Raw genomic sequence first — 22425 nt, 5'->3', positions numbered from 1 at the left:
AATGAGGAAACAAGTAGGACCTGCATGTACGGTGGTAGGGGTGGTCGCTGCTCCGGCGGGTGGCCTCAGACGCCCCCGTGCTGGAGTCTCGGGCACATAGCTATTTGCAGGCAGGGCCCAGACAGACAGGCGCTTTATTAAATGCCGGCAGACAGCCAACCCCAGGTAGCACTGCCCCTTTAAGGCGCGTACCACACACGACCCGAATACGCGCGACCCAGGGACTTGAAACAAAAGATTCTTCAACTCACGTCATTTGCTGCTCCTCCCACCTAGTGAGTGGAGGGGGCGTGTCCAAACGTACCGCCAATGGTTGCTAGCTGTTTCCCTCTACAGCGGTGGGTGGAGCGCAGTAGCAGAGAGTTGTGGAACGCAGACTTTGCGTTCCACGGCTGGAAGGAGGCCGCGCTGTGCGGCGCGCTCCCGTAGAGCTGCTCTGTCTGGATCGCTTGTGGTCGCGCAGTTAGTGGTCGCTGTGCAGTGGTTACTATGGCGGAGCTGCCGGCCTTCTTCATCGTCACCGTCAACATCATTCTCATCAGCGGCGGCCCCAGTCTGACAAATGGTGAGTAAAGGCGCTTTGTGTGCGGTTCCGGGCGTACAGAAGCTTGGTGTCCGCGGAGAACGGTAGGAGGTGGAGAGTGTAGACACTGAGGAAGGGGAGGAGGTTACCTATACATACACAGTGCATGCACGATTGAGTGCTGATGGTGGGGTGTATGGACGGGAGCAATGGCTGCTGCACGGGGGAGACCTGGACGTGACCGACGAGCTCGAGAGGGGAGGCAGGCAGCCTGGACGGTGTGTGTGTACAGGAGAGGAGGCAGGCAGCCTGGACTGTGTGTGTGTGTACAGGAGGGGAGGCAGGCAGCCTGGACTGTGTGTGTGTGTACAGGAGGGGAGGCAGGCAGCCTGGACGGTGTGTGTGTGTACAGGAGGGGAGGCAGGCAGCCTGGACGGTGTGTGTGTGTACAGGAGGGGAGGCAGGCAGCCTGGACGGTGTGTGTGTGTACAGGAGGGGAGGCAGGCAGCCTGGACTGTGTGTGTGTGTACAGGAGGGGAGGCAGGCAGCCTGGACGGTGTGTGTGTGTACAGGAGGGGAGGCAGGCAGCCTGGACTGTGTGTGTGTGTACAGGAGGGAGGCAGGCAGCCTGGACTGTGTGTGTGTGTACAGGAGGGGAGGCAGGCAGCCTGGACTGTGTGTGTGTGTACAGGAGGGGAGGCAGGCAGCCTGGACTGTGTGTGTGTGTACAGGAGGGGAGGCAGGCAGCCTGGACTGTGTGTGTGTGTACAGGAGGGGAGGCAGGCAGCCTGGACGGTGTGTGTGTGTACAGGAGGGGAGGCAGGCAGCCTGGACGGTGTGTGTGTGTGTACAGGAGGGGAGGCAGGCAGCCTGGACGGTGTGTGTGTGTGTACAGGAGGGGAGGCAGGCAGCCTGGACGGTGTGTGTGTGTGTACAGGAGGGGAGGCAGGCAGCCTGGACTGTGTGTGTGTGTGTGTGTACAGGAGGGGAGGCAGGCAGCCTGGACGGTGTGTGTGTGTACAGGAGGGGAGGCAGGCAGCCTGGACGGTGTGTGTGTGTACAGGAGGGGAGGCAGGCAGCCTGGACGGTGTGTGTGTGTACAGGAGGGGAGGCAGGCAGCCTGGACGTGTGTGGTGTGTACAGGAGGGAGGCAGGCAGCCTGGACGGTGTGTGTGTGTACAGGAGGGGAGGCAGGCAGCCTGGACGGTGTGTGTGTGTACAGGAGGGGAGGCAGGCAGCCTGGACTGTGTGTGTGTGTACAGGAGGGGAGGCAGGCAGCCTGGACTGTGTGTGTGTGTACAGGAGGGGAGGCAGGCAGCCTGGACTGTGTGTGTGTGTACAGGAGGGGAGGCAGGCAGCCTGGACTGTGTTGTGTACAGGAGGGGAGGCAGGCAGCCTGGACTGTGTGTGTGTGTACAGGAGGGGAGGCAGGCAGCCTGGACTGTGTGGTGTGTGTACAGGAGGGGAGGCAGGCAGCCTGGACTGTGTGTGTGTGTACAGGAGGGGAGGCAGGCAGCCTGGACGGTGTGTGGTGTGTACAGGAGGGGAGGCAGGCAGCCTGGACGGTGTGTGTGTGTGTACAGGAGGGGAGGCAGGCAGCCTGGACGGTGTGTGTGTGTGTACAGGAGGGGAGGCAGGCAGCCTGGACGGTGTGTGTGTGTACAGGAGGGGAGGCAGGCAGCCTGGACGGTGTGTGTGTGTACAGGAGGGGGACAGCAGGCTGTGTGGATGGTAAGTGGGTGAAAGCAAATAGTGGGGATGATATATGGAAAGGGAGTTTGGAAGGCATATGGGAGAAAGATGAGGTGTGCATGGTATATTGGAGGGGGATGTCAGGGGGTGGTGGCGCTGATCGCTGCCAGTGCAGGAACATTCTCATCTGGTGAGATCAGTTTGTGTGGGGGCTTTTGCACCTCTTCACACTGTCAAAAAGTTTCTGGAAGTAATCAGTTATGTTTATTATGCTGATAAATGAATGGAGGTTGATGGTCAGATGGGCTGCATAGATTGAAGTCCTGGTTATGTGGAGTGGGTCGGCATGTAGTGCACAGATGTGTGTCATCAGTTCTTGTCTCTCAGATGTGCCCCAATAATCACCAGTGCTATAGACCTTGTATAGGGGGAAGTCCATATTTAGATCCAACTTTGAAATGTGAATTAGCTGTACAGTGGCTGTGCACACTTATCAATAATCCTGCGGTAGAATTCCTTCAGTCTCTCACTGACCTACCTGGCAGGTGCCGGATTATCACACGGTGTGAAATATTCCCGGGTGACGATGATGTATAGGGTGACAGTGAGGGAAGAGAATGTCCAGCAGACAGTAGCAGCTCTCATTTGTGAGATTGCAAAAATACTTTAAAGAAACACTCTGGAAAAAACGAGTTATGCCGAATACAGGGCTGAGGGGTTGGTGCATGACACCGGGATCCAGAGGTGCTGCCAGGAGGGCAGGTTCTGAAGCCAAAATCGGGATTTTATTTTTTATAAAGGTTTTGGTTAAAAAGAAACTCCATAAAAATCCTGAACGTGTGGCAGCACCCACTGTGAGCTATATCTAGAGCAGGGGCCAGCTACCTTCAGCACTCCAGATGCTGTGAAACTACAACTCCCAGCATGCAAACTTACTCAGCTGCTCTTGTAACTCCCACAGAAGTAAAATGAGGGTTCTGGGAGTTGTAGTTTTAGAACAGCTGGAGTTTGCTGATCCCTGATCTAGAGTATTCATTTAATGTTCTTTGAACCATTCAAATGCTGGACTATCCCAATTTCTTTGACAAAGGTGTTGTCTTTCCTAGGGGCCAACAACCCCCGTGGTCCTCAAATATACCCCATTTAGGTCTTTTGCAGACCTAAATTTTTGCAGACAAAAAACACACGCCTGCGCCACTGCCCCGTTCCTGGTTGCTTCCGGTCCCAATGGGACCAGATTGTGTCTTGGTCTTGTGACTGCTGAAGCCAATCACGGGCCTCAGCAGTCACATTGTTAAAGGGATTGTGCAAGGAAGGGGGAAGCCCCTCCTCCACTTTGCTGAACCTATAAAGTGATTACCTGCTTCCCGACACTTGGTCTTCTCTCCTCCCAGCCTGCGATGCTCCTCCTTGCTGAAAACATCAGTTTTGACAGCGCCGTGGTGGTGACTATTACCTTGCATCATGCGACCTCTGTCATGACGTGAGAGGAGTCGGTTACCGCTGCAGCCATGTCAAACCGGATGTTTTTAGCCAGGAAGAGCAGCAAAGCATTACATGTCAGGAGAAGGAGCAGGCAAGCAGGTTTCCCTTTACGGGTCCAGCCCCATTCCTGCACAAGCCCTTTAAAACAGATGTGCTATGCCTGTGATTGACTGCAGTGGTCACAGGACCAGGGCACTTCTTGGTCTTGCAGGGTAGAGAATGGGTCGCGGCAGATCCAAGGCGACTGTAGTTTAGTTTGTAGTGGGGCTCGCGTTAGGACCCTAGAGGTTGTCGGTTTCTAGGCCGAACAGCCCCTTTAAGGGAACTTCACGCCTTTTATTTGACACTAAATGGTGTATTTGTATGTTTTTAGTTTATATGGCAGCAACATAAAGATACTTTCAGGGCAAGTTTTAAAATAAGATATTGTAGCGATCCTTTTCTGTTGTAAGGCCTTTGATCAGAGCTGTTCTCGCACTTTTACTGTTGTATTTGGATGGTTACATTATTAAACAGCGTGGTACGGTAGTTTACTGCTGACCAGAGGTTTACATGTGCGCCTTCTTTGTGCTTGCTTATATCTGTATACTAAAATACATACATTAAAACGTGAGATTTACTTGTCAATGCACTGTTCCTTGCTGGGCCTTTATGTAAAAATGATTGCAGAGGGTACTTATCCTTAAAATGAGGTATTCCTTTGTCTGCCTACCCTTTAACGCACACTTGGTGCTCTGGTAGATGACGCTTGGCGGGTTTACATGGGTTGACCATGAGATCAGGCTGCCTGCAGCAATTTGAGACTTAATGTTGATGATGGATCCCAGCTAAAGTCTAGACCAGACAGACACATTTTCCCAGCTGTCATACGAGGCTTTTAAGATATCATGGTTACACTTTTTAAATCTACAGAAATGTAAAGTTGTCTCCCCTCCCCCGCCTTCCCTGTGGGTTTTTTTTGCTTTCTGAAATCGGATACGATATTCAATCCTGTTTTTCTTTTGTCACCTCCCAGGGGGGAAAAGTATGTGCATAATGTCCTGTCCTGGTACCTGTTAACACAGCCCTGAATTTAAAGGGGAGCCCTATTTAACCATCCATAATGATTGGTAGGGCTGATCCTGCTGATTAAAGCTATACCTTTCATCCCCAGATCCATTGCTAGTTAATGAGCCATACCAGTCTTTAAAAATGTGCAAATTGGCCCTGCTCGGCCTTTCTGCATTCCCCCCTCTTTACTTGATTGACATGACCAGGCATCTAGGTGGAAGGGGAGTGTCAAGGGGTTGCAGAGAGGTCATGGACGGATGCGTTCAGGTAATACAAATGGATCCGGACGGTTGTATTATCTTTAACATAGCCAAGACGGATTCGTCTTGAACACCATTGAAAGTCAATGGAGAATGGATCCGTTTTCTATTGTCAGTGAAAACAGATCCGTCCCCATTGGATTGCATTGTGTGCCAGACCGATCCGTTTAGCTCAATTTCATCAGATGGACACCAAAACGTTGCAAGCAGCGTTTTGGTGCGCATCTCCCAAGCGGAATGGAGACCAAACTGAGCGGATCCTTTTCCATTCAGAAAGCATTAGAATGCAGATTGATCTGTTTTGGACCGCATGTGAGAGCCCTGAACGGATCTCACAAACGGAAAGCCAAAACGCAAGTGTGAAAGTAGACTAAGGTGCTCAGAGTAGATGGGTGCACTTAAGCCTCAATTTGCATATTTGTTAAAAGAATTGTTTCATAAAGGCAGCAATAGATTAGTTGAAGATGCAGGGTTATTTTTTTAGCAAGTTCAGCCCTACCATGCATTATGGATGGTTTAATAGGGTTGATCCTGCTAACAGATGGTTTTAACCCCTTAGTGACCACCAATACACCTTTTACAGTGGTCACTAAAGGGTCTTAGGCTAGGCCACTGCCTTTTTACAGCATCCTAGTTTAAGTACTGCACAGGTCACCTGTGCAGTGAAGAGCAGGAGCCGGGCTCTCACATGATGGCCTGGATCAGCAGAATAGCTAATGCCGCTGTCAATAGCGACTGCTGCATCTAAGTTATGAGATTGCGAAATGCTGATGTCTGATACTCAATGTATGCCTGTTAGGCTGTCTAGTATTGCCACAGTTGGAATGATCCGAACTATAAACTTAGCACATAATTTATTCCACATAGTGAACCCTGCAAAGAAGAAGAAAAAAAGTCTGCATTGCCCCTTGCAGACGAGCGTGTCCGGATGCGTCCCGGTGCATTGTGCCAAATCCGAGTAGGTACGCAATTGCAGTCAGTTTTGACTGCGATTGCGTTCCGATGTTCAGTTTTTATCGCGCGGGTGCAATGTGTTTTGCATGCGCGTGATAAAAAACAGACTGTGGTACCCAGACCCAAACTTCTTCACAGAAGTTCAGGTTTGGGTTAGTTGTAGTGTAGATTGTATTATTTCCCCTTATAACATGGTTATAAGGGAAAATAATAGCATTCTGAATACATAGTACAATAGGGCTGGAGGGGTTAAAAAAAAAAAAAAAAATAATTTAACTCACCTTAATCCACTTGTTCGCGCAGCCGGCATCTCTTCTGTCTTCATCTGTGAAGCAAAGGACCTTTGACATCACTGCGTCCATCACATGGTCCATCACCATGGTGATGGATCATATGATGAGCGTAGTGACGTCATCAAAGGTCCTATTGCTCACAGATGAAGACAGAAGAGATGCCGGCTGCGCGAACAAGTGGATTAAGGTGAGTTAAATTATTTATTTTTTATTTTTAACCCCTCCAGCCCTATTGTACTATGTATTCAGAATGCTATTATTTTCCCTTATAACCATGTTATAAGGGGAAATAATAATGATCGGGTCCCCATCCCAATCGTCACCTAGCAACTGTGCGTGAAAATCGCACTGCATCCGCACTTGCTTGCTGATGCTTGCGATTTTCACGCAACCCCATTCATTTCTATGGGGCCTGCGTTACGTGATAAACGCACAATTATAGAGCATGCTGCGATTTTTCACGCAACGCACAAGTGATGCGTGAAAATCACCGCTCATGTTCACAGCCCCAAAGAAATGAATGGGTCCGGATTCAGTGCGGGTGCAATGCGTTCAACTCGCACGTTGCACCCGCGCGGAATACTCACCCTTGTGAAAGGGGCTTTAGGCTACTTTCACATTAGAGTTTTTTACTAGATCTGACAGGGTTCAGCAAAAACGCTTCCGTTACTGATAATACAACCTTCTGCATCTGTTATGAACGGATCCGGTTGTATTATCTGTAACATAGCCAAGACGGATCCGTCATGAACTCCATTGAAAGTCAACGGGGGACGGATCCTTTGTCTATTGTGTCAGAGAAAACTGATCCGTCCCAACTGACTTGCATTGGGGGTCATGCCGGATTGGTCCGCATCCCAGGATGGAAAGCAAACTACAACATGTTGCGGTTTGCTCTCCGGTATGGGAATGCAACTGAACGGAATGCATTTAGGAGCATTCCGTTCTGTTCAGTTACGTTTTGTCCCCATTGACAATGAATGGGGACAAAACTGAAGCGTTTCCCCCCCCCCCCCAGTTTCGAGCCCCTATGACGATTATCAATACCAGAAAACTAAAACACTAGTATGAAAGTAGCCTTATATGCCACCAAAAATGAAATAAAAATAGAAAAAACACTATGTGGACCCCAAAATAATACCCATAAAAGCTACGAGTCGACACAGCTCCATAAGAAGAAAAAAAAAGAAGATATATATATATATATATGTGTGTGTGTGTATATATATATATGTGTGTATATGTATATATATATATATATATATATATATATATATATATATATATATATATATATATATATATATATATTATTTAAAATTTGGTATCACTATAATCATACTGACCCAGACAGCTTTGTTACAATGTGTCATTTCATAAAGAAACACATCACATATAGGGTGTATTAACATCATGGGGTCTGTGCTGATATACAGTCTGGAATTATTTATCAAGTCATGTCCAGAAGTTTTGAAACTAAGTTTTGCAGTCTACAAAAAAACGGATCCGCAAAAATACAGATGACGTCCGTGTGCATTCTGTATTTTATGGAACAGCTGGCCCCTAATGGAACAGTACTATTCTTGACCGAATGCGGATGTTCTATTTTTTTTTTTTTGCAATACGGAATGCACACCGAGTACCTTCTGTTTTTTTTGTGGACCCATTGAAATGAATGGTTCCACCTACAGTCTGCAAAAAAAGGATCAGACACGGTAAGAAAATACGTTCGTGTGCATGAGCCCTAACACAAATTTAGTTCAAACGTTTGCTGCTTCAGTGTTTGCCCTTCTGTTTGAAGACCTCTGCTATTCGGCCCGTCCTGCTGGATATCGACCACCGGACCAGATCCTGACCGATGACGGCCCATTCTACCCTAATCAGCACTCAGAGTTTATCACAATTTCTGTGTCTTTATTTGCCCACTTACTTTTTGAGAATTGACCACAGGTTCTCAAAGGGATTGAGATCTGTGGCGTTTCCTGGCCATGAACCCAAATTTTCAATATTTTATTCCCCCGAACCACTTGTTTATCACTTTTGCCTTGTGACACGATGCTCCATCATGCTGGAAATATATTGCTCATCACCAGACTGCTCCTTGATTGATGAGAGAGGATTCCTCCTGGTGGATGGTTTGATACCATTCGTTATTCCTGGCAGAATTGTGAGTGAGCCCATCCCCTGTATGAGAAGCAGCCCTGCACATGAATGGTCTCGGGATACGTGACATTGAGACTCTTAAGCCCTTGGAGTTGGGGTATGTTCACAGTCCTCACCCTCCCAAGCTTTGATTTACACCGTGTATCGTTTTAGGTAATAGGATTACACTAAGATGGCGTATTAAAAGCTACAACGTGACCTGCAAAAAACAAACCCTTGCGCAGATAAATCGACTGCAAATCAAAAAAAGTTATAGTTCTTGGAATGCGACAATGAAAAAAATTGCGAAGGTGCAAAACAGGCTGGTCACCTAAGGGACTAAAGGGCATCTGTCAGCAGATTTGTACCTATGACACTGGCTGACCTGATGCATGTGCGCTTGGCAGCTGAAGGCATCTGTGTTGGTCCTTTGTTCATATGTGTCCACACTGCTGAGAAAAATGAGGTTTTAATATATGTAAATGAGCCTCTAGGAGCAACGGGGACGTTACCGTTACACCTAGAGGCTCTGCTCTCTCTGCAACTGCTGAGCCCTCTGCGCTTTGACAGGGGTGTGATTGTTTTCAATCAGGGCACTACTTGCTTCCCAGCCCCTCCGCTCTGCTTTGAGGGACAGCTTTACTGGATCGTGGCAGTGTCACTTATCTCTTCCCCTCTGCTCCGGGAAGCAGTCAGCGCTGAGACCCCAGGGCACTGAACAGCAGCGACTGCCTCCTTTGTGCTTGTGATCATGTGGGTCAAAACTGCTGACAGACTCCCTTTGAAAGTTCAATGTTAATCGAAAGAGCTGGTGGTGTTTGTATGTAAATACCTATAGGAGCCTGGGTTATGAGATTCAGAAGTGATCCCTGGAGCAGCGTCTATTGCCTGGCATGCAGCCTCTGCCCATTCGAGCTGATTACAGAACAGTAGATTTCATTCCACTGCACAGTAATGTGAGCCTTCTATCACGGCTTCCATCCTCCCATCTCTTTTTAATCCTATCCTGATGGATCCCAGTGACTTCCCGGTCTGGGCTTATTATACTCTTGGGCATAGAGCCTAAGAGCACGTATACACATGGTTTTTCACGCTTTTTTCAACGCCAAAAACGCCTCTTAAAAGCCTCCTGTTCACTTCAATGGGAGGCAAAGATTGCTTTTTTCCATGCTGAAAGAACAGCGTGGGGAAAAAAAAGCGACGTGCTGTATCTTGGAGCGGAATCCATTACCAATAAATGAATAGGATTATTAATGGTAACGGAAATGAACATGCATACGTATCAGGAAAAAAGATGGCAGAACCTGCTGATTTCGATGGGATTTGGCCATCAGTCTCGAGTGTGTGTAGTATATAGGGACCTTCCAGCAGTCCCCTGACGCTAGATGTCTGGTGAAAGAGGGATCGGGCGTGCTGGATTTCAACATGGCTGATCCTTTTGTTACCATGGCAGAAAAACCACTGCCAGGGGGACCATCGGCAACTTATTCCTAGTAGAAATAGACATGCATGACTGTCAGAGAAATGGCGGTGCAGTCGGCTGTCCCTGGTGTGTGGCTTGGCTTTTTATTGATAATATGGCAGTAATTGCCGTCCACCGCAAAAACAACTTAATCATTTCCTGAAGTATTTAACTTGTAGCTAGGGCACATACAAGCCAAGCAAGACCTTGTATAATGTCATTAAATAAACATTTTGTCAGATTTTTCTGAAATGTGTTCTGCCAAGATATGTAGGAGTCTACCTTCGTATTAACAGCCGCCTGTCTCTTATGTGGGGGGTTGTATTTGAATGCCAGAAAAATAAGCAAGACGCTGATAAGATTAGAGGCCCTGAGATTTTCTAATTATTGGTACATTTCAGGCATCGGTCTCCGGCTAGGAAAACATGGTTTTCCACCCCATCCCAATATATTTATAATTGTTTCAGTTTCTCCTACTAATGTCCATTGTTAAGGTTCGAACAAGTCCTCCCCTATGCACCAGATAGGGTACAAGGGCCCAGTGGTCATGAGGGTGGGGGTCTAATGTCCAACGCATTAATGAAGCTCAGGTTGAGCCTCCACCACGCCATTCATCTATTTGGGAAGGCTGGAGATTACAGAGGACACTGCTTGGCTATGAATGGAGCGGTGGTGAGACTTGATCAACTGTCGCTCCATTAAACTGAGTACATGGAACCCCCTTTTTTTTCAGGAGTGCGAGTGGTTAGAAGAACCCCACTGATCCAACAGGTACCCGCTATCTTGTGGGTAGCTTCCAACCGGAGCGACCTTGTGCTCTCTCCATCCGTGTGTCCGTTACGCAAAGGGTAGAACATGACCTATACTTGTCTGCAAAGTGTGGCGCACAGACCGATTGAGGTCAAAGGGTCTGCAACTAGGTGGCATGCACATGGACCGTGCCTATATTTTGCGGATCCACAATTTGGACTGCATGAGGCAGAAATGTGTGTAAATGTAGTTGATCTACAGGGAGGAGAAGTATCATTAGGCAGTTGTCCATTCAGGTGCTAAAAAAATATATATTTAGCTGCGTCAAAATGTAAAGTGTAAAAAATGATTCTCTGACCTGCTAGAAACATCATTGATGTAAAATGTAGTGTAGGCTGTTGAAGTAAGTTATAACCTTCCTTCTGATCCTCAGCTGTCTTATGTTACCAGCACTCTGATCTCCAACAGACGCAGGACAGGAAGTTAGTTCTGACATTGAGGCTCCTATAGGAATATGTAGGGAAACTGACTTCCTGTCTACACATAAGATGCTGTATTATTTGGAGATAAGAGTGCTGGTCACATGACACAGCTGAGGATCAGAAAGGAGGTTATAACTCAAAAATACAATCACTGGTAAGAAAATAAAATTACCTTCACTGCAGTATTTATCTTGTACCTTTCTAATGGGCCAGTGAATAAAATGTGTGGGAGTGCTTCTTTAATAAGCTTTTCCAATAGATGCCTGTGTGTCTGATATAGCACCTCTTACATATGAGCCTGGCAGCGGGTGTATTGAATTTCAGTGTAGGTTTTCTGTATGAAGAAGTCACTTGCGGCAGTGTTAGTACATAGCATGGAGCTGCACACATATGGGGCAGATTTATCATAAACCAGTGTTTTTATGTTGCTCTATAATATCCCCTGCGCTACTGGAGGATGGACATCATTTATGACTAGGCACATCCGCTGGCGGTCCGTGTGCCTCAGCTCTGAGCTGCCGCTAGAAAACTGACTTGAACAAAGAGAGATGTTCTGGGCCCGCTGGCCTTGACCTCACCACGCCCCCAGTAGAAACGCTACTTGCGAACAAAATATTATTGTAGTGGTGTATAAAAAGTTGTAAATACAGGTTTGGCACTATTTTAGGTCAGAAAAGTGGCGTGAGAGCGATTAATAAATTACCCCCCCCAATAGAAGTATCCTAGTGAATATGTCCCAGACAGCAAATATTCCGTAGATCTGATGAGAGCGGTAAAGTAAAAAGGTTGTTTAGGCTGCCGATTAAATATATTCGTCTGGTTAAGCGTATGGACAGCGCCAAGGAAAATCTGACTGATGTGCTGATAATATCTGCAGAGCTGATGGATACATCAGCAGAATGTAAGGCCTTTGATGTCTACACGTGTTTTTGGACGTTTAATTGCCAGTTCGTCAGCCTAGTACTCTCCTGGCGTCTGTTATAGAAAATAATTCTATTCCTCATCATATAACCATTCCGGAGCATCTTTTCTTAGAACCGTTATTCCTCCGTTACTACCACTATAAATTTATGACTAAATTGGCAACTGTTACCAGTTGTGGGGTGTCAATGACCAATCGGTGATAAAGTTGCCACAGTGCAGTGGCACACTACTTTGACCATTGGATGTTACTATTCACCTATTCCAAAAAAAAAAAAAATCCTATATTTCTAGAAGGAACAGAGGAACAACACAACATAGAATTATTCAAAAATAAAAGTACTCCAGAGTTGTTGTCATGAAGACAAGTTCAGGAGAGGTGATGGGGCCTCTTAAATTGTTAATTTTTTTGTTTTGTTTGTTTTTGTTCTTTCTTGACGTGCGTGCTAATTGCCAACCTAACTCATACTTTGCATCATGTTTGGAATTAAAATAAATGAAATCATCTGGAATCTACACTGAGCCTTCGTGATAGATTTTCAGAAACGAGAACGCATGCAGTCGTCGCGCAGTCATAACTATGAACATTTACAAACCACGGCGATCGTTCCGATCTGCATGTATAAATGATCCATCTTCTGAATGATAGATGACTAGGTCTGTAAGTGGCCTTTCTAATGTACATGGGTCAATAGTTAGTACAGAGTCTACAGACACTTAACTGGTCAATACAATGATTGTTACACATTAGGGCTCATGCACACAGCCGTACCGTGTTTTATAGTCTGCAAAGCGCGGATACAGGCCACGGGCTGGAAGGTCTTTCCCTCAGTAGACCAGTCATATAGTCCTTTCCTTGTCAGTGATACGGCCAGGAATAGGACATGTTCTATATCATTTATAAAAAATTTTTTTTTTCAGGGCTGCGGAACAGAGTTGCGGACAGCACATAGAGTGCTATCCGCATCTTTTACAGCCCCATTGAAGTGAATGCATCTGCGTCCAAACCGCAAACAATGTGGCTCGAAAGCGGACCCAAACAAAATTTGTGTGCATGAGGGAAAGTATGAATCAGGAAAGCTTAGCACATCCGTTTTCTATTGTGCCAGATTCCGTCAGTGAAAACGGATCCGTCCCCATTGACTTGCATTGTGTGTCAGAACGGATCCGTTTGGCTCAGTTTCGTTGCAAGCAGCTTTTTGGTGTCCGCCTCCAAAGCGGAATGGAAACTGAACGGATCCCAACTGATGTATTCTGAGGGGATCCTTTTCCATTCAGAATGCATTGGGGCTGAACTGATCCGTTTTTGGGCCGCTTGTGAGTGCCCCGAACAGATCTCACAAACGGAAAGCTAAAACGCCAGTGTGAAAGTAGCCTAAAGCTGGTACTAAAAAGCAAACAAACACTGCTGTGTTTTAGCCATTTAGAGGGCTTCTTGAGGCCTGGTATGTAGAAAACACCCTAAAAACTAGGCCATTGATCAAGTATCTACATGCTTCAGCGGTGTGTCCAGCGCTGCCTTAGGACTGTCCGGAACATTGTCCATGTACACAAAGTTCTGATGGGTGTTACTTTTTTTTCATCTTGAGGATGTTTGTATTGTTTTGTACTTTACAGCTAAAAATGTTTTTGCATTATAACGGTAGTGCAGGTCACTGTCATGATGGTGAACCCTGTGAGGTTTCCGTAGGTACCACCCAAGCCTTGTGATTTGGTACTTACTGGAGTACACACTGACCACCGTTACTTCTTTGCCTATATCCCGAAGGATACAAATTTGCTACGTTCTCCTGCAGACCCACTGACCAAAAACAGCCGAGTTAATGCAAAAGATATGGGCCAAGATTTACTAATGTGTCTGCCCCAAAAGTGTCTAAATAATAATAATAATTTGGCGCAATTCGGCACATCTAGGGTTTTAACACTTTTTTTTTTTTTTTCCCCCTCCCATCATGCTTGATAAAGAGGTGGGCTTAGCAGAAAGTGGGCAGGGCTTCAAGAGAATGGGGTTAAACCTTTTGGAGCACCATTTTGCGCCCAAATTCCTGTATAGAATCGGAGAAAAGCCTCTATCCCGGCACCGCATTTACCATCCAGCCTGAGCCCCTGTGATAAATCCGGTGCAGGTCTAGACAGCTGGTAATTTTTTACTTTTTCAAGGGTGGTCATCTTGTGGCACTTATCTCAAGATGGCTATACTTTTTTTTTCTTTTTTCTCTCCTTTTAAACGGCATACAATGTACTCACTCTACCGATCCAGCACTGCAGATGTTCTAGCACTTCCCAGGGCAAACACTGGTCACTGCAATGAACTCTGTAACGTTGACATGTCACTGCTACAGCCATGGATTGGCTGCAGCAGTCAAATGTCCTTGCTGGAGCTGTAGTAATAATCACTTATGAAGGTAGCTATAATTTTGTGATGTATTTATTTTACCTTTTTATTGCTCCTGTCTTCCATTGTGGGCTGTGGTCACATGATCATGTCCATGCAGCTCGCTCTTATTTCCTGTGATGTAATGTCCAGGGGCGTGTCCAAGCAGGGGCAGTGATAGGGGAGCGTCTATGTAACTAGCTGGGTGGGAGGAGCTATGAACTAGCTGGGCATTTGAGGCGGTCCTGGAGCTGTGTCAGAAAGAACTGCATCTTGGGTTTGGTTGGATACAGCAACAGGAAGTGCTACAGACAGGATGTGAACAAACCATGTTTACATGGTCAGGAGAGTCCAAATTAAAAAAGAAAAAGCAGGAAAAAGATGTACATGAGGTAAGCAACTACTTAAGCAGATCTGTTAAAAACCATAGTAATCCTGGAAAAACCCCTTTAAGTAAGAGCACATCTATATTACTCCTCAAATCTAGCCCAATTTGTATAGTAGTTTCAAGAAGGCAAGCACGGAATACTGTGAGCGATCGGCTCATCCCCCTCTGTTTGATTTTACTTGTCATAAATACCTTGCATGTAGGCAGCACAACAATGTGAATTCCTTAGATTTGCCAAGTGTTTTTTTTTTTTTTTTGGGTCATGTGGGGTGCACCTGGGATCGTCTGGTTTTATGAGGCTGTCTATCTGGTGTCGGGACTGGAGTAGCACCTGCGTGTCTTTCATAATCAGTGGCTCAGGGTGATATTCCTCTTGCCATAAATACCGTACTCCAAAACTGAGCAGAACAAAGCCGCCATTCTTTGTCTGGAAACCTGACGTTCAGACAAGTCAAAGCAGGTCCCTGAAGGTCTGGTTTCAGACGCAGACACGCCAGCCATGATCTGTAGACTAGAAGTTGGCTGGAGTCTGGTAGACAGATGTTTACTTCTCTGCTGTGATTTCCCCGAGTACAGTAAGCTGGATCCTGAAGGAACTCATAGTGGTTCCTATGTATGTGGTGTGCCCGACTTGTATGCGCTTATCTGCACATACCACCCCCCTTCTCCCGTCTCCTAATTCTTGTCCCACAGACATGTCTGGCTAGACCTCTCCCTGGAGCATAAGACGGAGAGAGGAACGCTCTGGCCTTGGTGTATCCATTTCAGTCATTGATCAGAGCTTGATGTATGGGCTCTGTTGGTAGGTGGATGGCGCATAAGCCGTAAACATGCAAACGAATGCAGCGTAATCTCCTGTCGCCAAATATCCATAGTCTCTGCCGCAATGTAATTACAATGGGCACCTATGAACCTTGCGGGGATGTGTAATTAAATTATTTTGCTGACTAATCAGAAAATGGAGGCGCTATGTTTCAGGCTGCTTAGCGGGATCTATCAATGATCCATTGGTGTCGTGATGTAGTATAGATCTGGTATCGTAGCGGACGTGTAACCGACTGTGTTTCCTGCTTTTATACATTGATGCATCGAGCTGTGTATTTTGTCTGCTTAGGCCAACGTGTTAGTGGCGAGAGATTGATAGGCGTGCTGTGGGGCTGCTCAAATATATTCGAGGCCCGAGTCTGGCCGCAGGCAACGCAGTTTTGGCTAAGGCTACATTTGTCATCAGCAGGTGGGGTGTAAAATCTGTACCGAGTTTTAGGTGTCGTTTAACTAGCTTGGTTTTGATGAAAGGTCTTGGCACAGCAGTCAAAGTATAAAAATTAATGCAAAAAGTCCAAAAGAAGCATAAAAACAGGCAGACGTACTGAAGTGCACCCCCATAACTTACTGTCAAATAGAGGCACTGAGGCTTGGACAAAGCTTGCTGCAAGAGAAACTCCCCCAGGAACAGTTACTGATGTATTTAGTCACTTTTCTACATAATATAGGTGTTTTTTATTTTATTTTATTTAGGGGTGCACCGAAATTTCGGCGGCCGAAAATATCGGCCGAGAATGCACCTAATCTGTTTCTGCCGATATTTTTACATATCGGCCGGAAATAGCGGGGAGGAGCTGGGGGCCGGTGCGTTCACTGTGCTCCGGCCCCCAGCTCCAGTAGTTATAAAATGTTGTACAATTAATAAGCATTCTATTAATTTGGCCCCCCTCTGCAGTATTACATTCAATACAGCCACATCCTACTCACAGGGCTGTGCTGGCCGGCCGGGCAGACGAGCGGCAGCATCACGACTGACGTCACATGCCTGCGCCGCCTCCTTCATTCAGAAAGTAGGCCGGGCACATGACGTCAGTTGTGACGCTGCCGCTCCTCTGCCCGGCCGGCCAGCATTAAGATGACAGCCCTGTGAGTATGATGTGGCTGTATTGAATGTAATACTGCAGAGGGGGGCCAAATGAATAGATTTCTTATTAATTGTACAACATTTTATAACTACTGGAGCTGGGGGCCGGAGAACAGTGAACGCACCGGCCCCCAGCTTCTCCTCCCAGTTCCTCCCCGCTATTTTCTATTAATCTATTAATTGTACAATGGGGGCTGTGGATGGCACTGTTATGGGGTGGGTGGGGGTCTGTGGATGGCACTGTTATGGGGTGGGTGGGGGTCTGTGGATGGTACTGTTATGGGGTGGGTGGGGGTCTGTGGATGGCACTGTTATGAGGTGGGGGGGTCTGTGGATGGCACTGTTATGAGGTGGGGGGGTCTGTGGATGGCACTGTTATGGGGTGGGTGGGGGTCTGTGGATGGCACTGTTATGGGGTGGGTGGGGGTCTGTGGATGGCACTGTTATGAGGTGGGGGGGGTCTGTGGATGGCACTGTTATGGGGTGGGTGGGGTCTGTGGATGGCACTGTTATGGGGTGGGTGGGGGTCTGTGGATGGCACTGTTATGAGGTGGGGGGGTCTGTGGATGGCACTGTTATGGGGTGGGTGGGGGTCTGTGGATGGCACTGTTATGAGGTGGGGGGGTCTGTGGATGGCACTGTTATGGGGTGGGGGGTCTTTTAAAAGTATTTGGGCAAAAAGGCAGTTTCGGTTTCGGTTTTGGTCAAGGGGTATCCTGAATTTTCGGTTTCGGACCAGAATTTTCATTTCGGTGCACCCCTAATTTTATTTTATTTTTTAGTTTTTTTTTTTTGTATAATGATATTTATCATCCTGTCATAGGCTAAAAGGATCTCCATCGTGTGGTTACATTTAGGCAACTTCCACATCTACAGCAGCAATTCTAGCAGGCTGCTCTGGCAGAGAACACCCTGCTGGAATTCTCAGGTCCGGTACTGCCAGTGGTATGCCTGCTGGCCCCCAACTAACTATAATGGGGTCCGGTGGAGATCCGGCCACAATCTGGTGAAAATTGCAGAATTCACTGCATTATGCAGTTTGTGTCCGGCCGATTCTCTGGTGGCCCGCAGATGTCAAAGTACCCTTAGGGTCCATTCACACATCCGTATGTGTTTTGCGAATCCGCAAAAACACGGACACAGACAATGTGCGTTCCACATTTTGAGGACCGCACATCGCCGGCACTCTCATAGAAAATGCCTTTTCTTGTCCGCAATTGTCCGGACAAGAATAGGACATGTTCTATTTTTTGGCGGATCCGCAAATGCGGATGCGGACAGCACATTCCGGCCCCACTGAAAATGAATGGGTCCGCACCCATTTTGCGGATGTGTGAATAGACCCTTAGCGTGTATGTTGACAGCTTTTTCCGAAATACAAGCTTGGTGTACATCACTATCAACATGTGAACAAACACTGAGGTTTCCACGTAAAAAGTTGTCTTGGCAGATAATTTCTAAGGCTGAGTTCACACGGGCGTGATTTCCGCGCGGGTGCAATGCAGTAGGTGAACGCATTGCACCTGCACTGAATCCTGACCCATTCATTTCAATGGGGCTGTGCACATGAGCGTTTTTTTTCATGCATCACTTCTGCAATGCTTTAAAATCGCAGCATGTTCTATATTCTGCGTTTTTCACGCAGCCCTGGCCCCATAGAAGTGAATGGGGCTGCGTTAATAACGCATTGCATCTGCAAGCAAGTGCGGGTGCGATGCGTTTTTCACTGATAGTTGCTAGGAGATGTTGTTTGTAAACCTTCCGTTTTTTATCACGCGCGTGAAAAACGCATCAAAACGCATTGCACCCGCGCGGAAAAAACTGAACAACTAAACGCAATTGCAGCCAAAACTGACTGAACTTGCTTGCAAAATGGTGCGAGTTTAACTGAACGCATCCGGACCTAATCTGTCACGCTCGTGTGAACTCAGCCTAAGGCTACTTTCACACTTGCAGCAGAGTGATCCGGCAATCCGCTTACAAATGGACAACATTTGTACACGGATCCGTCTTACAATTGCATTGCAAGAATGGATCTGTCTCTCCGCATGTCATCTGGAGAAACAGATCTGTTATATATTTTTTGATCCGGCATTCCGGTATTTTTAATGCGGCACTAAAACATTTCAATGTAAATTTAATTCCTGATCCGGAATTTTGGATGGAGAGAATACCACAGCATGCTGCGGTATTTCCTCCGTCCAAAACGCAGTTCAGTGACTGAACTGAAGACATCCTGATGCATACTGAACAGATTTCTGTACATTCAGAATGCATTGGGATGAAACCCCTAGGACGGAACTCTGTGCCTGAAAAGAAAAACGCTAGTGTGAACGTGTACCCTAAGTGTATGTCCGTCTTGGTTTGTGTTTTATTGCAATCATTCTATGAAGGTGCTGACAAAAAATGTTGAAACCAGAAGGTGTTGAGATGAATGAAATACTTGTGGCTTATCAATAGATCTCGTTGTGTCTAGGATCACGAGAATGGGATTTTAACTGAACTAGATATCTACTGGGAACTTAACCCCTTAGTGACCAGCCTGCTTTGGGCCTTAAAGTGGTTGTCTCCCCTCAGCAAATGGCATTTATCATGTAGTTGTTAATAGATGCTAATGTATTGTGATTGTCCATATTGCCTCCTTTGCTGGCTGGATTCATTTTTCCGTCACATTACACACTGCTTGTTTCTAGGTTTACGACCACCCTGCAATCCAGCATCGGTGGCTATGCTCGCACACTATAGGAAAAAGAACCAGCCAATGTGCGCTCCCACGGTCCCAGCCGCCAGAGAGGCCAACACCTTTTCCTATAGTGTGCAAGCGCGACCACCGCTGATGGATTGCAGGGTGGCCGTAACCCCCTGGAAATGAGAAGTTTATAATGTGATGGAAAAATGTAGTTGGGCTTGTCTAGCAAAAAACAAGTTGTAGATTTTAATTCTGCCATTTTGGTGTGCGCTTAAGGCTTCGTTCACATCGCCGTTAAGCCTTTCTGTTCTCCTGCCCAGTTTAGGAGCAGGAAAACGGAAAGGACGTATTCGGCACATAGTCTATAATGGGGTCCGTTAGGTTTCCGCTTAGATGATTTTGGAGCGGAGACAAAAGTAGTGCATGCAGGACTTTTGTCTCCGCTTCAAAATCATCTTCTGAGCGGAAACCTAATGGACCCCATTATAGTCTATGGGTCCCGTGAGCTCCGTTTCGCTGTTATGTGCCGAATCCGTCCTTTCCGTTTTTTCCTGCTCCTAAACGGGAAAGGAGAACGGAAAGGATGAACGGTGATGTGAACGAAGCCTTACTTGCTGATTAACATTTATTAACTGTTTTTGGGAGGGAATTTTGAATAAACATCAATACTGTCACTGAGTTTACGTTATAAATTTTGCAACATTAATTTTTTTGGCATAAATAACACTGGGTCAGTATAATTACAACAAGGCCAAATTAATTTATATTTTTTTGTTTTTGCTACTTTTGCATAAAAAACTCCCTTTTAAAAAAAGAAAAAAAGAATGTTTTTGCACTTCCACATCCCATAACTTTAGTTATCTTTCTACGAAGTGGCTTGTAGTTTTCATTGGTATCATTTTGGGGTACCTAACCTATCGGCATGGACATGGCGATACCAGACGTGGAGATTTTACTTATTTCAATGGAAAAAAATATAGATAGATATGAAAAGCGGACAGCACTCCAAGTAAAAGCAATGATGTTTTATTCACCCATGTGGAAGGCAACGTTTCAGCTCATACAAGAGCCTTTTTCAAGCTTGAAAAAGGCTCTTGTATGAGCTGAAACGTTGCCTTCCACATGGGTGAATAAAACATCATTGCTTTTACTTGGAGTGCTGTCTGCTTTTCGTCTATCTATTTTGGGGTAAGCAGCTACATCCCTGGACTTAGCACCCAAACTGCTTTTTTTTTCCAGTGCCGCCATCATTTTCTCTCTATCCTATTTATATATATTTTTATTTTTTTTACTTGGAATTTTTTATTTTTTTTGCCATTTAATAGTCTCTTCTGTATATTACTGTACTTGCGTTCACCAGCAGGCTGCACCAGAGGGGCGCTGCCTGCTGGGACATGCTGGAGGGAGACCTGAGGCCTTTACAGACATTGGCACCCTACGATATTATTCGTGGGGTGCCATTGGTAGACTGTTAGTTCTGTAGATGCTTAAGGGTGTATTAGACACCCCGATGACGCAGACAATTGTCGGGATGGAACACTTCCAATCCTCAGATAGCTAGTAGAGAGTACTGCTGCAATTAAATGCAGTGATGTCCTCCATGGCATGGGGAGGAGTGATCTGGCAGTCTAAGGCCCCCTGCACACGAACGTGTGCGCACCGTGGTCATGGTGCGTGCCGCAATGCACGAACATAGTCCGTGGGGCAGCCGCAGCGGATCGCAAAAAGATGGGACATGTTTTATCTTTTTGCGGAACAAAAGTACGGGACGAAACCCCATGGAAGCACTCCGTAGTGCTTCCGTAGGGTTCCGTTCCGCATCTCCGGATTTGCGGACCCATTAAAGTGATTGAGTCTGCATGTGTGATGCGGAATGCCCACGGTGTATTGCGGATCCGCAAATGCGGTCCGCAATACGGCAATGGTAAAGCACACATTCGTGTGCAGGGGCCCTAAGGGTACCTTTTTTACATGTGGCAGATTTTGTAAGAAAATCAGTTCTATTCACCTCAATGGGCCTTGCAGAAATCGATGCACTTGCTGCTTCATTGAAATGATTGGAACTGATTCAGGGTCTGAATTTTCTGCCGTGTGTGAAGGCACCCTAATATACCCGTGACATGCAATAGTGCCTGTGGCATCTAAGGTGTTAAACAGCCCAGATGATTACCCGAGGTGGTAATCGTACTTACCGATTGCGTATGTTTTTTAATTCTTTCATTGTATGTTGGCGTTATTTAATACCGTTTTTTTTTTTAACTATCAATGCATTTTTCCAGTACAGCTCTAGATGGGCAAAATTTACAAAAACACTGCTCCGCCGGGTTAATGGTGCTACAAATATTTGTCTCACCTTAGGTGAAAGCCTGTCTGCCGGAATGACGGTAACACGGGGCACACAATGCACGCCACTATTGTTCCTCAGCGGGGAAAGAATGCAGGCGCTCTTCCAGAGCAAAGATGTATTGTGCAACCTGCAAGCAAAATAATGGGGTGAGGTTGAAAAAAAGGAAAGTGCAGACAATATGTAGATGGAAAGAAATGTTCTCCGCCAGCCAAAAGCTAGAAGAGCCTGTCCAGTGACTGTCTGTATTTGTATCTACAGTACCTCACATAAATGAGTACACCCCTCACATTTTTGTAATGTATTTATTATGGGATAGCACTGAAGATCTGACACTTTGATGCAATGTAAAGTAGTCAGTGTACAGCTTGTGTAACTGAATTTGCTGTGCCCTCAAAATAACTCAAAACAGCCATGAATGTCTAAACCGCTGGCAACCAAAGTGGTGGTGACGGTCCTCTTAAAAATATTTTAAACTTAAGGTACTTTCACACTAGCGTTTTTCTTTTCCGGCATAGAGTTCCGTCCTAGTGGCTCAATACCGGAAAAGAACTGATCAGTTTTAGGCTACTTTCACACTGGCTTTTTGGCTTTCCGTTTGTGAGATCCGTTCAGGGCTCTCACAAGCGGTCCAAAACGGATCAGTTTTGCCCTAATGCATTCTGAATGGAAAAGGATCCGCTCAGAATGCATCAGTTTGCCTCCGT

General features: G+C 46.3%; 1 protein-coding gene across 1 annotated transcript in view; it reads left to right on the top strand.

Annotated features, from left to right (window-relative positions):
• Positions 1–405: 405 nt before the first annotated feature.
• ACVR1B (activin A receptor type 1B) overlaps positions 406–22425 on the top strand; it is a 55136-nt gene continuing 33116 nt past the window's right edge. The window contains exon 1 of the mRNA XM_044284802.1: positions 406–565. Within this exon, the coding sequence (XP_044140737.1) occupies positions 490–565 (76 nt within the window). The 5' untranslated portion in view covers positions 406–489. The remainder of the gene's footprint in view (positions 566–22425) is intronic.

Source organism: Bufo gargarizans, chromosome 3 (genome assembly GCF_014858855.1).
Source record: "Bufo gargarizans isolate SCDJY-AF-19 chromosome 3, ASM1485885v1, whole genome shotgun sequence".
In the NCBI taxonomy this organism is placed as follows: domain Eukaryota; kingdom Metazoa; phylum Chordata; class Amphibia; order Anura; family Bufonidae; genus Bufo; species Bufo gargarizans.
Note: the sequence above shows the minus strand (reverse complement) of the source record. Positions and strands in the feature narration are given on the sequence as shown.